This window comes from Lissotriton vulgaris, unplaced genomic scaffold (genome assembly GCF_964263255.1).
Source record: "Lissotriton vulgaris unplaced genomic scaffold, aLisVul1.2 SCAFFOLD_2773, whole genome shotgun sequence".
Taxonomy (NCBI): Eukaryota; Metazoa; Chordata; class Amphibia; order Caudata; family Salamandridae; genus Lissotriton; species Lissotriton vulgaris.
In genome coordinates, this window is record NW_028247030.1 from 284,851 (window position 1) to 300,695 (window position 15,845).

Here is a 15,845-nt window from a genome sequence, read left to right on the forward strand (position 1 = left end):
GTCACTTCCTGTGATATCCCTGATGTCAAAGGGTGTTTGATGTCACTTCCTGTGATATCACTGTCAAAGGGTGTGTGATGCCACTTCCTGTGATATCATTGATGTCAAAGGGTGTGTGATGCCACTTCCTGTGATATCATTGATGTCAAAGGGTGTGTGATGTCACTTTCACTAACCCTGGTATTTCAGGGGATCACTGTCCAGGGCAGCCCTGTTTATCCGAACTGACCACGTGCCTGAGAGGCCACCCCGCGCCTAGGGTAGGGGGGACTTTAGTGGCATTACGGGCAAGCGGCAGCGAGAAAGAGGCTGGGCCATCAGTAGACATGGGGCAAGGGGAGTGGGAGGGGTTTGCAGGAAATGCGAGGAGGTAGGACGAGCTCTCAGGTGACCCCTCCCCAGGGAAAGGGATAAAAACACTGCCCACGAGGGAAGAGCCCTGTTCGTCCTCTTGCCTCGGGCACCCCGGGTCACAGCTAGAAGGAAGTTGGAAGTTGTGGCGGGCACCGGGGTGAGGGGGCCTCACAGTGTAGCAAAGCAGGCAAGGTTCGTACATAGGGCCGTTTTTGTCAACGCTCAATTGATATTATGATGATAATGTGGAATTGAGTAGGAGGCCGGCGTGGGTTTAGACGGCGGTATTTCCTTATTGAGCGTGGGGTTCGAGGCCAGGGCCTGACCTGTTTCAAGTAATTTTGGGAATTAGCTATTGAATGAGGAGGAGGGCGAGAGCGCCAGTTGGCTCCTCGCACTGTGGCGGGGTCCCAGCCAAGAAAAATGTCAGGACTCCTTTTTTGGCGGGGACTGGCTCATCCTGGAACAAGGAGGGCAGTCAATGGGGCTCTGGGCAGACGGGAGAGGGGGCCGTCTTGCTGGTGGTCCTGGACTCTCCGGTCCTACCCGAGATGCAGGTGCTTGGAAGAAGCAATTTGGGGAAAGCTGGGGTGCAAGGAAAGGCGCAAAGCAGTACCAGGTGGCCGCGTCTAGGGGGGAGACGACGGGTAGTTACCTGGAATGGAAGCAATGGAGATGGGTTGTGGCCTGCTGGTGCAACCCACATCCAAGGTGGATCTGGAGATCCTGAATTGCAAATACAATTGTAACCTGTGGTCCAAATGAATACTACACAACCCTATGTTTATCAATGTGTGTTGGATGGTTTTAATAAAGTTGGTCTAATGTTGAAAATGCATCAAAAAATAAATAGGGTGTTATCTGAGAGAATTAATAAAGACTACACAGTGAAAACCAGCCACTTTGTATGGTGCCTTTTGTGGGGGGCAAAAAGGGGGCAAAGTATGGTGAGACAAATTGCACGTTTTATGCCTACTATAGAAACAGACGGATATTTGATCTGATGGTCGGTGTGTGGAGCTGGGATTTATTTGGGGCACTAAAGCCATAAATGGTGACCTAGAGGCTGTGGAGCCGGAGGGGAGCTTTAGGCATTACCTACACCCACCCATGACTCTCCAGTGGTGGGGTTGGGACTGCAGCCTTACATGCGCCTTCTCCACACTTCCTTCTGTGCAGTCAGTCTTTCATTAGACTGAGATGCTGTGGACACAAGACAGGGGTGAACCTGGGGGTGTGGAGAGACCCCCCCCCCCTCTATATTTAGAGCAGGGACTCCCTTCCTTCCCCCTACTTGAGGCAAAAGGAATCAGGGAAGTGTCAGCCTGTGCCCTGGCAGGACGGCTGCTTGGATGGAATGACGCTGTACTTGTGTAAGCTGGCTTCAGGGCGCTTTAAACCCAGCCCACTGGGAGCAGCCTTTGGATGTGCATCAGAGTCCCCGCGGGAGCTGCTTATGAACATTAACTCTTTCACCTCCTAATGAATACCTTGTTTACTCTCTAAACACAATTTAAAGGGGTGATACCAACTTCCACACATCAGTTTAAGATCAGTGTGGCTTTCAGCTGTTTGAGGCATACCAGCAATTGACATTTGGAAAAACCTATATGTGATTCATAAAAACGTAAAGCAAACACCCCCCAAAAAAATGTTTACATTCATTTGGGATTATGCTAAAATGTGGTTCATTTTAATTTGGCTGATTTCATAATATATATTGGGATGTCCCTGTCTAAGACCTCATTGTGATTTAAATATGCTAACTTGTCCCATTGCTATATTTCCCAGGCCTTGTGTCCAGTGTTAATGTAGTTATGTGTTCCTGTGCTTTTGAATCCAGCAGCACCTGTAGTCTGGTTTGCTTTAAACTGCCAGCAAACATCACCTGACTTAAATAGTAATATTGCCCTTCATATACACAACAAATACAATAAATATACAAATAAGACTATACCTTAGTTATATATTCATGCACACTATAAACAAAATATGTACAACTCACACATGTTTGATCATCTTAGCCAACGCTGTGTGTCCAGTGATCAGTCTCATGATATCCCATCACATCACATGCCTCCATTTTAGTAGGAGACACTGGTGCATTAAAGCTTTATTGCATCAGACAAAGGCTCAAGGCAGCATCACAGCCCAGGGTGGGACCCTCACAACCCTTGGGAGGAGGGGTTCCACCATGGGAGGACCACAAGACTGGCTGCCAGCCTTCTCTTCTCAAGCTGACCATTTCCTATCACGTGTCAATACTCACCGGGGCTTGGTTCGCACTGATGTCCACAGCCATTGCTTACGCAGGTCTGGCCCGCAGGACATCCTCCTGGTGGACACATTTCAGCGCACAGTCCTACATCTAGAAAAGAGAAATACGGCAGTATGAATAGACATTAACATGGTAAAAACCTGTGAGTGCCCCATTCTGTCTCCATAGTAATGAAATAGCATCTTATTGCCTGAAGAGGTTCATGAGTAATGGCAGGCGGGAGTCGATATGCCATTCCCTCAGAACCTTGAACCTCCATTGGGGCATATCACAAACAACCGGTGATAATATCGCTAAGCGCACTTAGCGCTAGGATAATTGCCGGCTATCGCTGCTTTCTATCGCTGAGATAAAGCGCTATCAGAGACGCTTATCTCAAAAGCGATAGGAATACCAGCAATAGCAACATATTGTGCGATTATTGCCGGAAATCCAGGAAAAAGGTAAACTGGGATACATATGATTAAAATGGCAGGATATAACCAGGGCTGGACTGGGAACGAAAACCAGCCCTGGCAAAGTGCTCGGCTGCCCCCCCCCTCCCCTCCCCACTCCGGAAAAGGGGGGAGGGGATGAGTGAGCTCTTTGCTTGGGCCGCTTTTCGGCAGATTGTTACAGGGCCGATTTTGCAGCTATGCTGCAAAAACAGCCCTGTAACAGAAACGGCCTCCAGGGGCCCAAAATCGACCCCCACCCTTGCGGCCCACAAGGAGATTGCACAGTGCCCGCCTGAATATAACAGTATCTATACTAATATAATAAAGAGAGCCCAAACATTTGAGGCGGGTAATCTCAGGAACCACAGCACCAATCACAACACCCAATACAGCGTTGGAAAGGGCAGTTGCAGCAGAAGGACATAGGCTATGCAGATGCCCACCATATACATTTAAAACTTAAAAGAACCGTGCCAGCAAAGTAGTCCCTTGTGGGCGTGTCTGCGTTGTGTTATGGGTGTGTGCTGGGGGCGTGACAAACGCTGGGGGCGTGTGGTACGGTCCGCCCTTCATGTCATGTCTCATATCGTGTGCTGTGGGCGTGTGCTGGGGGAAAGAAGCGAGCGTTGTGCCCAATATTTCATTGTTTTTTCTTCCCAGGTTCTGTACATTCCAGCTCCGGGTGTCCACCCTGCTCCCTTTAAATACCCCTGCACCCCATAATCATAACCCACCCTTACTCCTTAAAATACCCCAATACCCTTAAAAACTAACCCATCTTAACTCTATAAAAGAGAGAAGTGTGGCTCACTGGTTAGAGGAGGCAGACCCTGATGCAGAGGTCAGACCCGGGACCAGGGTTCAATTCCCGACGCGGCAGGGTCTTGAGCTCATAATATCCACGGACTCTATAATTCTCCCCTCGGTGCCTACTCGAATCATGGGTTCACACTCTGCAACTCTGGGCACTAGCTTGCTTAATCTCCACTACAGCCCCACCACGATGGGATGCCTGATCTTCACCTTGGGGATGCCCAGTAGGGGTTCTCGCAGGGAAAGCCAGGACGGGTTCCCAAAGCAAGCGCTAAGAGACCTGTCGGTGATTTGGCGCTATATAAATCAAAATTAACATAACAATTAACATAACATAAATATACCCTGTACCCCAAAACCCAAACTTAGCCCTAAACCCCGAAAAAACCCTAATACCCCAAAACCCAAACCTAGCCCTAAACCCCAAAAATACCCCTGTACCCCATAACCCAAACCTAGCCCTGAACTCAATACCCCTGTACCTCAAAAGCCAAACCTACCCCTGAACCCGGAGTCATGGTACTTTCGGAATGAAAGTATGCGGAGTGATGGTATGCAGAAAGAAAGTTGCGGATAATGGGTATTTACCAATGTACTTACCCCGGTAAGTACATTGGTGGCACGGCGGCCCACATCTCCAGCAACATACTCATGTTTTTTGACCACCAATTTGAAAAATGCACAGGTCTCTCTCATTGATGCCCAGCACCGACATACACTTTTAGAGACACCTCCCGCCACAAGTTCTAGAATTGCGAACTTTAGAGCTGGGGAGCAACGTTCGAATCTCGGCATCAGCTCAACATCCTGTGATTCCAGGCAAATCGCTTTGTCTCCCCGTGCCTACCACAAATGAATGTGTTCTTCTGTAATGTAAATTATGCTCATGCCATGTTGTAGAGTTCACGCTATATAATATTGCAAGGAAAAATAAAGTAGGGAAACTAGAGTTCACACGCTACTGAACGCGCACGCTTAAGTGCATCAGCAGTGCACTGTGAATCAGAGCGTTTCACAGGCCTGTCACAGATCAGAAATGCTATCTAAACGAAATCCTACAAAACAATATACTACTGGCCGGCAGCAATTCATACCCGGACAACGTCGGAACGGGCTGCTAGTGTTTGTATATAAAGGGGTATACGTGAATGGAAATGGTATGTGTGAGTGTGGAAGGGTATTTGTGAACGTAAACGGGCATGTGTGAATATAAAAGTATTTGTGAAGGGTATTCGAGAATGTGAAGGGGTATAGATGAACATTCAAAGCTATGTGTGAATGTGAAAGGCCTATATGAATGTAAAGGGTATGATTGAATCTGAAGGGGTATAATTCAATGTGAATGACGTGCTAATATGGAAGGGCATGTGTGAGTGTGAAAGGGTAAATGTGATATGAAAGTGTATGTGTGAATGTGATGGGGCATGCATGAAAGTGAATGGGCATGTTTGAATACAACAGGGTTCATTTGAAAGTGTATGGTAGGTCTAAATGTTAAAGGGTATGGGACAACGTGAAGGGGTGTATGTGAGTGGAAAAGGGTATTGTGAATGTGGTGATGTTTATGTGAATGGCATGTGCGAATGTTAAAGGGTTTGCGAGTGTGAAGGATCATGCATGAAATTCAATTGGTATGAATTGCTCCCTCTTTTTCCCCTTCCGATTCCTTCTGCTTCTTTGGATTTCCTCTTTCACACCATTTTACCTTCTCTTGTAATCTTCGAAATCTCCCCTTCCCACACCTCCTTCCTTCTCCCGCTGCATCTCTCAAACTTCTCCTTTCACTGGGTCATACTGGGTTCTCTCTCTCTTGCAAACTATGCGTGTTACACTCACTCCTAATAGAAATCTTTCACCTGAAATTCACTGCAATTTAGAACATTAATGTTGAGTGAATATAATCTTGTGTACTTGTTCATTTTTCTTTTTTTTGTTATTTTCACGGACTCATGGGCATATTTACAAGCCCCTATCGCCACAAGAATGTCAGTTTTACGAACATTAACACCTAAACTTCCTAATGAATACCTGGTTTACTCTCTAAACACAATTTATCCCGTTTATCGCGCCGAACATTCCGCCCCAGTGCGGACGTTCAATCGCGCTAACGGGATTCGGACATCCAACGGTCGTGCGCAGCACTGGCGAGGTAGTGCACGCGACGACCGTTGGACGTTCGCAGCGCTAAAGGGGTTAAAGGTGTGATATCAACTTCCACACATCAGTTTAAGATCAGTGTGGCTTTCAGCTGTTTGAGGCATACCACCAATTGACATTTTGAAAAACCTACACGTGATTTATTAAATCGTAAAGCAAACCAAAAAAATGCTCTTTTAAAATTTCTTTGGGATTCTGCTAAAATATTTATTTTAATTTGGCTGATTTCATATATATATTGGGATGTCCCTGTCTAAGATCTCATTGTGATTTAAATATGCTAACTTGTCCCATTGCTATATTTCCCAGGCCTTGTGTCCAGTGTTAATGTAGTTATGTGTTCCTGTGCTTTTGAATCCAGCAGCACCTGTAGTCTGGTAAACTTTGAACTGCCAACAAACATCACCTGACTTAAATAGTAATATTGCCCTTCATATACACAACAAATACAATAAATATACAAATAAGACTATACCATAGGTATATATTAATGCACACTATAAACAAAATATGTACAACTGACACACCATGTTTGATCATCTTAGCCAACGCTGTGTGTCCAGTGATCAGTCTCATGATCTCATCACATCACATGCCTCCATTTAAGTAGGAGACACTGGTGCATTAAAGCTTTATTGCTTCAGACAAAGGCTCAAGGCAGCATCACAGCCCAGGGTGGGACCCTCACAACCCTTGGGAGGAGGGGTTCCACCATGGGAGGACCACCAGACTGGCTGCCAGCCTTCTCTTCTCAAGCTGACCATTTCCTATCACGTGTCAATACTCACCGGGGCTTGGTTCGCACTGATGTCCACAGCCATTGCTTACGCAGGTCTGGCCCGCAGGACATCCTCCTGGTGGACACATTTCAGCGCACAGTCCTACATCTAGAAAAGAGCAATACGGCAGTATGAATAGACATTAACATGGTAAAAACCTGTGAATGCCCCATTCTGTCACCATAGTAATGAAATAGCATCTTATTGCCTGAAGATGTTCATGTGTAATGGCAGGCGGGAGTCGATACGCCATTCCCTCAGAACCTTGAACCATCGCTGACTTCTCAACACCAAAATCCAAATCCCACCTGCCTCGTTCTCAATCCACCCCCTAGAGAGAAACCCTCCCTTGGTATGTTCCAGACTCAAAGATGTACAAGTCACCAAAATGGCGGCTGTACAAGAAGTGACATCATCTATGCTTGGGGACTCATGACATCAGATGTCTCCCCCGACTCTTAGGCCCTAAGCATGAAGTAGTCTCCTACTTGATGCTGAGGGACAAGAGAAGGACTAACGGATCGAATTGTATAAGGTAAACTGTGCTCAGAAAGACAGTCTCCTTTCCCTTCTTGCCACTGGTGTCCTTTCCTCAGAGCAGGGACAGCAAGGCTGGTGCCAGGGTTTGAAAGGCTAATGCAGGGGTAGCAGCGCCTGCCTCTAATTGGATGACCGAGGGCTCAGATCAGATGATGCCCCCCTCGTATGGACAGCTGGGCAGGGCGTTCAGCTCAAGCTCCCTACGACTCATCTCCCCGCTCTGCGGCACGCTTGGTCCTGCCATGCGATCACCAGGTATGGAGCTCTTGCTAAAAGACACAAGGTGCAGCGACCCAAGACCAGCGTTGAGGAAAAGCGATGGAGATTGGTGGAATGCAGGAATTCATCTGTGCATTTGGTAATTACTGGGGCCACATTTCAGACCCTTGTTTGTCACTATCCTACTTTAGACACATCAGCCATATGTAAATCAGTCTTGATCCCACTCCAATAGGAACAGTCTACCCTGTACTGCCAGGTCCACCTCAGAGGAAATGCAAGAAAACCCAGACCAGTTTCGACCTGTTTTGGCTTCATAATGTGATGGTCTAAAGGTCATCGTGAAACTATGGTTCAAGGTTCAAAGACACTTTATTCGGTTAACATTGTATCCATAAAAGCACAGCTACTCAGCAGGGTAAATGTTTACAAATAAGAGTCAGAGTAAAATCCATTAACATACAGTATACAATAACCTGTCAAATTCGTGCAAAAATACATGAATAAATGATATAGAAACTCAAAGATTGGACGTGTGCGGAAGCCGGCCGGGGGCCGTCCCAACCCTGCCCACTCATTAATTCACCAGCACTGCGGCGGAATTGTTAAACCTCCTCTATTCAAGCGTTCAGCCAAAAGGAGGCAAGTCTTTTACGACCATGGCCTGGAACAAGCTCTCCGCGAGACTGAGGGACACGTTCCTAGAACCCCCTTTTCGGGAAACAGCTGAAAGCATGGCTTTTTTTCGGCCCCTGACCCCATCTGCCACTCTCAGGTTTTAAATGGGAAAAAACAGGGAGGGGCCACCTGGCATGACGTCACGCTGTAAACGATAGCCAGAAACTGGTCCTAAGATGCTTGATTCCGGTCTAAGAAAGACATGGCTTGGCAGTTCAGGCTGGACTGTGGCTGGACTGTTCCCATGAGGCACAGGGTCAAGGCTGATTTGCATATGGCCATGTCTGAACTGGGGTGGTGTGGAGTGCAAAAACGATGGATTTAGGCCCAGATCCTTGTACTGGGGTGAATGTATGACATTGTTCTACATTCTGTCCATCAACTGTGGTTTTTGCATTTGTCATGCTGTAACCTCTCCACTAGTGGGAAGTGATCAGTGTGAGCAGCGCACATCGTTGTGCCTGCTGTCACTGCAGTCTATCTGTGCCAGGGAACAAAACAGAGCCCGATAGAGACCCGTTTCGAACAGGCCCGGCTCCAGGAATTTTTCTTTGGGTGGGCCATGGGTGCATTTGGGTGGGCCACTGCGGGCTTATTTGTCGCATATATGTCTGGGCAGGCCTGCTTCAGGGCCCTCCTTTATCTCTTCTTAGTCTTCCAAGGCCCAGTAAAGCGCACTCTTTTCCAAATCTTTCTAAATATTATCACTCTCAAAAAGTGTTTTTTCCATGTAATGTTCCTTTGATGGGAAGAGGAGGTTTCTGAGGTGGGAGTATCAGGCAAGTGACACTTCTCTGGCTCAATCTGTGTGAGCCTTCAGGGAGACTGCCAATTCATTACTACATCCACATGACCCCAGACTCTGCAACGCACTCACTCACTCCCTTACAGGCTTGATTATCCACTACTCTTCTCCAGTGCACCTTATCTCACAGCTGACCTTGGGCCCCAGCCCCATATCAGGCACAATCGGGCTCCACTTTCATTTTTCCCGGAAAAAACATTAGTAAAATCACCTTCAAACTTAAAAACATTGAATATAGCACTAAATATAATTAGCACGCACTTTAAAGCATGTTCCACAGTAGCCCTTATGACCCGACTGCTAATTAAATAAACAAAAACAGAAAGGCCATGACAGGGCCGGCTTCAGCGCTGATGCGAAAGTATTTCTTGGGGCCGCACCAATAACCTCTTTCTCCGTAAATGCCTTTACTACTCATCCTTCCATTGCCCCCCTATTGACCTGCTCCTCGGATTCCTTCACTGCCACAAGTGCCCCTCATCTCCCCATAGCCCCTCCCCTTATGACCTCCTCCTCGGATTCCCTCACTGCCACCCTCCACGAGTGCCCCTCATCTCTCCCTAGCTCCCCCTCCACCCATGAACTCTTCCTCGGATTCCCTCACTTCCACCCTCCACCAGCACCCCTCATCGCTCCATAGCCCCTTCCACTACCTCCTCGGATTCCCTCACTTCCACCAGCGCCCCTCATCGCTCATAGCTCCTCCCACTATCTCCTCCTCAGATTCCCTCACTTCCACCCTTCAACAGCACCCCTCATCGCTCATAGCCCCTCCCAGTACCTCCTCCGATTCCCTCGCTTCCACCCTCCACCAGCGCCCCTCATCTTTACGTAGCCCCTACCTCATATGCACGTCCTTTGCAGGATAGCGCAACTCATATCAGTGTAGTGTGTGTCAGTACTTTACACCACGCACACATTATACAGAGACAATGAATCATACAAGTATGTAAATCAGTCTACATGGAATGTCACATAAGCCAATGAGGATTGAAAGGTGTAGGATTCACATGTTATCAATAATGGTGGGCAGTATATTTTAAGAGGGTTTGGTCTGGGGAAACACAACCGCAGGATTTAAAGAGTATTCCATGGGGGTCAGCTTTACCGATAAAAATGTGTATCTGCCCAAACACTCATTTTAGCAACATTAGAATAATGAAAGACTGGAGCAGTTGTAACTATATCACAGAACAAAAAAAGCGAAGTTCTAACTATACCATTCAGGTTTGTATGCAGCTCTTTGATGACAGTTCATTGGTTACTGTCCTAGGTTAGGATTGTAACTTCTGAACTCCAAGTAACACAAGGATCTCTGTGACAGAGGCAGTAACCCACTGAGCTATCCACATAAAACACAGTTCATCTGCATTTCAAAACTACTAAGATACCAATGATTGCTCTATAGAGGGATCATTAATCACCAGCGTTATCTGGACACTTTGTATTGTCTTATTGTTGTCCTGCGTCGGCCATTGATAATGATAACAAGCATTGGCCTAGCCAATAGGTCTCTTCTTTGGGACCTTATAAGTGTTTAGTTATCCAGCACAATATCCTTGGTGCAACAACATCAACTGTTGCATGGCTGAACACTTACAAAGGTCCCAAAGACAAGACCTATTGGCTGTGCCAATGCTGGTTTCTTCTGCTTTGTTTTTCTAGATGAACAGTGATATGCAGAAGGACGATATTATGGCAACATGTTTACTTTTTGTGCACTTCATGTAATTAAAGTGCGTTATTTTTAAAATTACTTATGTTAAACTGATATAAATATATTTTGCAACAAATATATAACTGCTTTTTAGTGTGTTTAATTTTACAATACAAATTCTAATTTTATTCTCCACATCTGCACCTATCCTATCTATTTCATATGAAAAAGCAAGACACCAAGGTTATTGGAGTATCGTGGGAAGGCAAGCGTGTGATCATGTATTATAAGGGAACTGCCTAAAGCCGAATTCATCAAAGACCGAAGTTCTCCTGTTTGGGGCAAGATGGTGGCTGGAGGAAACGGGTGTCCCTCCCTCCCCAGTTGCTAAGGTCAAGAACCGTGGGATCCTGATGGGAGATGCACTGTCCTTCAGGCCTCAAGTAAACACGCTGACTTCCGCCACCCAGTATGTCCTGAAAACAGTACGCAAAGTTTTGCCCTTTCTCCCAGATGAGCACAGGAAGACCGTGGAGATGGGATTGATTACCGTATTTTCCGGCGTATAAGACGACCCGGCGTATAAGACGACCCCCTACTTTTATTGACAAAATGTAGGTTTCATGCTATATTCGCCGTATAAGACTACCCCCACTTCCTAACGTCCTACAGTACCCTTTCTATCTCCATGGACTGAGGAGATCATGTGGTACTGACGCTCCTCTCCTTCCGATGAGCGTAAGAATTATGGAAGGAGAGAGAGAGAGAGAGAGATCAGCACATGTGGAGGAGCGCCTCGTCTGCCTGGGGAAGTGCAGCTGCAGTCTAGGTAGGGCTCACGGCGCCATTTGTTTGCTTTTGATAATTGCGCAGTGTTTGAGTTGCCTCTGGCTGGCGACGGGCTGATATCGTAACTGTACCGGTAATTTATTTTCAAGACCGCTTTCAGTGCCTGGTGACGGGCTGATATCGTAACTAATTTATTTTCATGACCGCTTTCAGTGCCTGGCGACGGGCTGATATCGTGTTGTTGCACAGTGCCACCATCGCCTACGTTCTTTGTTGTTGTGCTGGAGTTCCCTAAGCGCCACCATTTTGAATTGAGAAGCGGTCTGACACCTTCGGGTGAAGTCCGCGCTATGTGAAACAAACCGCCAATTTTGGTACCCGGCGTATAAGACGACCCCTGACTTCCCAGAAAATTTTAAGGGGTTAAAAAGTCGTCTTATACGCCGGAAAATACGGTATGTCCCGGCTGGATTATTGCAACAGCTTGCTGCTCAATGCCCAGCAGGGGCTGCTTAATAAACTACAAATCCTGCCAAATGCAGCGGCCCGCCTGATCACGGGTACACCTAAATTGGCCTCTGTGGCCCAGGATCCGATAAAACTACACTGGCTACCAGTATGCAAAAGAATAGCGTTCAAAGCTCTCTGTCGTTTTCAAGGCGCTCAAATGAGTCTCACTGCATTGCCCAGCTCTTTCAGTGGTACAACCCAGCGAGATCACTTAGATGAGCAGATTGTGGTTCCAAGAGTTACAAAAAGCCCGATAAGGGGAGGGGGGGGGGGGGTGGAAAGAAGTTTCTCCCTGGGAGCAGCAAAGGCCTGGAACACTTTGTCAGTGGTCCTCAGACAGGCACCGGATTTGATGTCCTTTCGGAGGGCCCTGAAAACTGGGCTTTTTAGACAATAAGTTTCAGGTCTTGCTTTGGGAGGGGCCACAGCTCCTCAGAACCTGTGAAAGTGTTCTAGGCCAATCTGCTTCCGTCGCCTCTGAACACCAGCATTTCATGTTTATTCTATTCCTTTTGTGCAGTTTTATATAGCGCCAACTGGCCCTGAAGGTATTGGAGCGCTTTTCATGAGCACTCGTAACATTAACACAAGGCCCCAGTCATTTTTAAGCACAAAGCGAAGAGGTGATTGGCCCAAAATCCCAGGACGTTATGCCACACCGAGACTTGAACCAGGTTACCAAGGTCCAAAGTCAGCACTTCGGGTCATAACGCCACATCCTCCCACCATACTCTAACGCCAAGATGGGTCTTTTAGACAGAGCGGCTAGAGGCAGTGTGATTATGTGGGTGTTTCTAGAGGTGCAACACAATGCAGCTTTTCCATTGTGTGTGAAGACCAGCCAGCTCAACTTTAAAAATACAACAACACAGGCGCATCCCGGGAAGCTGTCTCGGCCCGGGCAGATGCACACGATGATGAGGGGGGGGGGGTGAAGCACTTTGAGCTCAATGTCGCTTCGCGCAGCCCCTTCAAGCCCTCTGTGCGAGGGCCACGGCTCATGTTTGGGTGGGCCTGACCCACCCGCTAGAACCGGGCCTGGTCTCGAAGCCCCCTTGAAAGAACTGCCGGTGCTCAGACCCGGCCCTCTTAAAGCCCAAGAAGAACCCTCAAAGGCCCCCCAGAGCCCCTGCTTTACTCAAAAGTGCTTCTTCGGCCTTTGTATAGCGCCAAGGCGCTCCCTTGGGAGGGACAGCTGCGCTTTATGAATCCCTAACCCCACCCCGCCCCCTCGCTGTTTCCAGCACTTGTCCCCGGTGCTAATGTATGTCCCTGTGTTTGGATCTAGCAGCCCCTGCAGTCTGGGGCGCCCTCGAGCTGCCAACAAACATCACCCGCCTCAAAAGTGATCTTGGTTCGGGCTCTTACCATAAAATGGCGCTGAGAACACGTCCCCGGCCCAGAGGGCGAGCAGCGCGAGGAGGAGCAGGGAGCCGGCGACCTTCATGCTTCTGGAGTCGGCGGGAGTGAGCCCGGCAGACGTCTGTGTCTTGTCTTCTCCTGTGAGATTCCTTCTGACAGTGGTGGGTTTTTGGATACCGAGGCAGTTGCCTCATTACTCCATATTCATTTAGAATTTTTAAGTCGCTGTTTAGGTTGCCTTATTGATGTGTGACCCTTTGTCACAGTTGAGGTTGTATCACATGGTCAGCTCAGTGATGGGCTATATGTAATATACCTATGTGTAGGTTTTTCTCAATCATCAGTCTGCTGTGGTGTTATTCAGATTTTGACTGTGCCCACTACAGGGGTCAGCCCAATTCAGCCCCAGGATAGCTTCCCTTTGAAGTCTGCCCTTTGTTCATTTGACCCGGAGCCTAAACCCACCCAAAGGAGTTCCGTCAAGTGTCAGCGACTGCTGCGCAACTAATGTGTGCTTTCTCAGACCAAATCTCTTTGCTTTCAGCCAATATTATTTCAGGCTGATGAGAGCCGGCCAACTTATAACACTAGATTTCGCACAATTCTTAACAGATCCCTTGAAAATTACAGTCGAGATTAAAATATTCTGGAAATAAAGTTAAAACTGCGACCAGGACAAAACAATTATGAGGCAATTTCGCTATTAAAACGAAGATAGGCTTATAAAACGGTAACGTCCATTTGTGATGAGAAATGTATCTTATACTGCGCCGACTTAATTCACGCGTTTGATATAAATAAATACACAGATGGGCGAGCCCAAGGACTCATGGGACAAGCAGAGCCAGACGTGAGCGGGGGGGCATGGGGGTCGTTATGATGAGCTGAAAGGTAGTGCCTTCCTTCTTGGGTGCTTTCACTGTTTTATCTCAATTCTGCTCCTCAGAACCTGTGAAAGTGTTTTAGGCCAATCTGCTTTCGTCGCCTCTGAAAACCAGCATTTCATGTTTATTCCATTTCTTTTGTGCAGTTTTATATAGCGCCAACTGGGCCTGAAGTTATTGGAGCGCTTTTCATGAGCACTCGTAACATTAACACAAGGCCCCAGTCATTTTTAAGCACAGAGCGAAGAGGCGATTTGCCCGAAATCACAGGACGTTAAGCCACACCGAGACTTGAACCAGGTTACCAAGGTCCAAAGTCAGCACTTCGGGTCACAACGCCACATCCTCCCACCATACTCTAACGCCAAGATGGGTCTTTTAGACAGAGCGGCTAGAGGCAGTGTGATCCTGTGAGTGTTTCTAGAGTTGCAACACAATGCAGCTTTCACAGTGTGTGTGTGTGGGGGGGGGGGGGGGGGGGGGGGGTCTGAAGCACTTTGAGCTCAATTCCAGCCCCCCCCCCCCCCCCCCACGCTAGAACCGGGCCTGGTCTCGAAGCCCCCTTGAAACAACTGCCAGTGCTCAGACCCGGCCCTCTTAAAGCCCTGGAAGAACCCTCAAAGGCCCCCAGAGCCCCTGCTTTACTCAAAAGTACTGCCTCCGCCTTTGTATACCGCCTAGCGCCAAGGTGCTCCCTTGGGAGTGACAGCAGCGCTCTACGAATCCCTAATTCAATGAAATACCCCACCCTGCCCCTCGCTGTTTCCAGCACTTGTCCCCGGTGCTCATGTATGTTCCTGTGTTTGGGTTCAGCAGCCCCTACAGTCTGGGGCCTCTCGAGCTGCCAACAAACATCACCTGCCTCAAAAAGTGATCTTGGTTCGGGCTCTTACCGTAATATGGCGCAGAGAACACGTCCCCGGCCCAGAGGGCGAGCAGAGCGATGAGGAGCAGGGAGCCGGCGACCTTCATGCTTCTGGAGTCGGCGGGAGTGAGCCCGGCAGCTGAGCCCCGAGGGCTTTTATCCATCCCTTGATTGGACGCCTGAGTGACGTCACCCAGGGCCAGGTGAAGCAAGGGCCACACTTCCCACCCCATTGGTAGTTCAGGGTTTCCTTATTATTCCAGTGTTCCTGTTGCATTAGAGCCGCGTCTCACTCCATGATTGACGCCGCGTGTGATCCTCGGCCGCTGCTCACCTGCGGGTCCTTTGGAACCTGTCCCTCTCATCCGGGTTCTTCCGGGGCTTTCCCAGCACAGATGAAAACTCTCCGACATCTGGGAAAAGCCCAGTATCGACGCCATGTTACATTTCTTCTTTTAATCGTTTTAATCCATCGAAGGTTCGAGCCTTGACCCCTCACCCCCATGTTTTTTAAATCCCTCTCAGCTTCTTTGCATTCGATGTAAACATTGGTCAGTTAAAAACATGTTGAGTGACAGGAGACTGCAGAGCCACGAGCCCGATGAATATTGATTGTGCAACCCCCTGAGGTTGGCTGGGAATACAGGGACGGTGGCCTGCGAGGGACACCAGACCACCATGGCTGTCTTTGCATTTCTAAAAGGAAAGCTTTTTCTAA

General features: G+C 48.1%; 1 protein-coding gene across 4 annotated transcripts in view; it reads right to left on the reverse strand.

Annotated features, from left to right (window-relative positions):
* Window positions 1–15,631, reverse strand: part of LOC147665651 (uncharacterized) — a 262,046-nt gene extending 246,415 nt beyond the window's left edge. The window contains exons 1-3 of one of the 4 annotated variants that reach the window (XR_015305012.1): window positions 9,568–9,609; window positions 6,828–9,501; window positions 2,624–2,722 (exon numbers count right to left, since the gene is read on the reverse strand). Coding sequence is in view for 3 of the 4 variants with exons in the window: in XM_086949611.1 (XP_086805737.1) it covers window positions 2,624–2,722; window positions 6,828–6,926; window positions 15,156–15,360 (403 nt within the window). In the remaining variant the exon portion in view is untranslated. Of the gene's footprint in view, window positions 1–2,623; window positions 2,723–6,827; window positions 9,502–9,567; window positions 9,610–15,155 lie in introns of those variants that run through there. The other 3 variants (XM_086949612.1, XM_086949611.1, XM_086949613.1) reach the window with 3 other exon arrangements.
* Window positions 15,632–15,845: the final 214 nt, after the last annotated feature.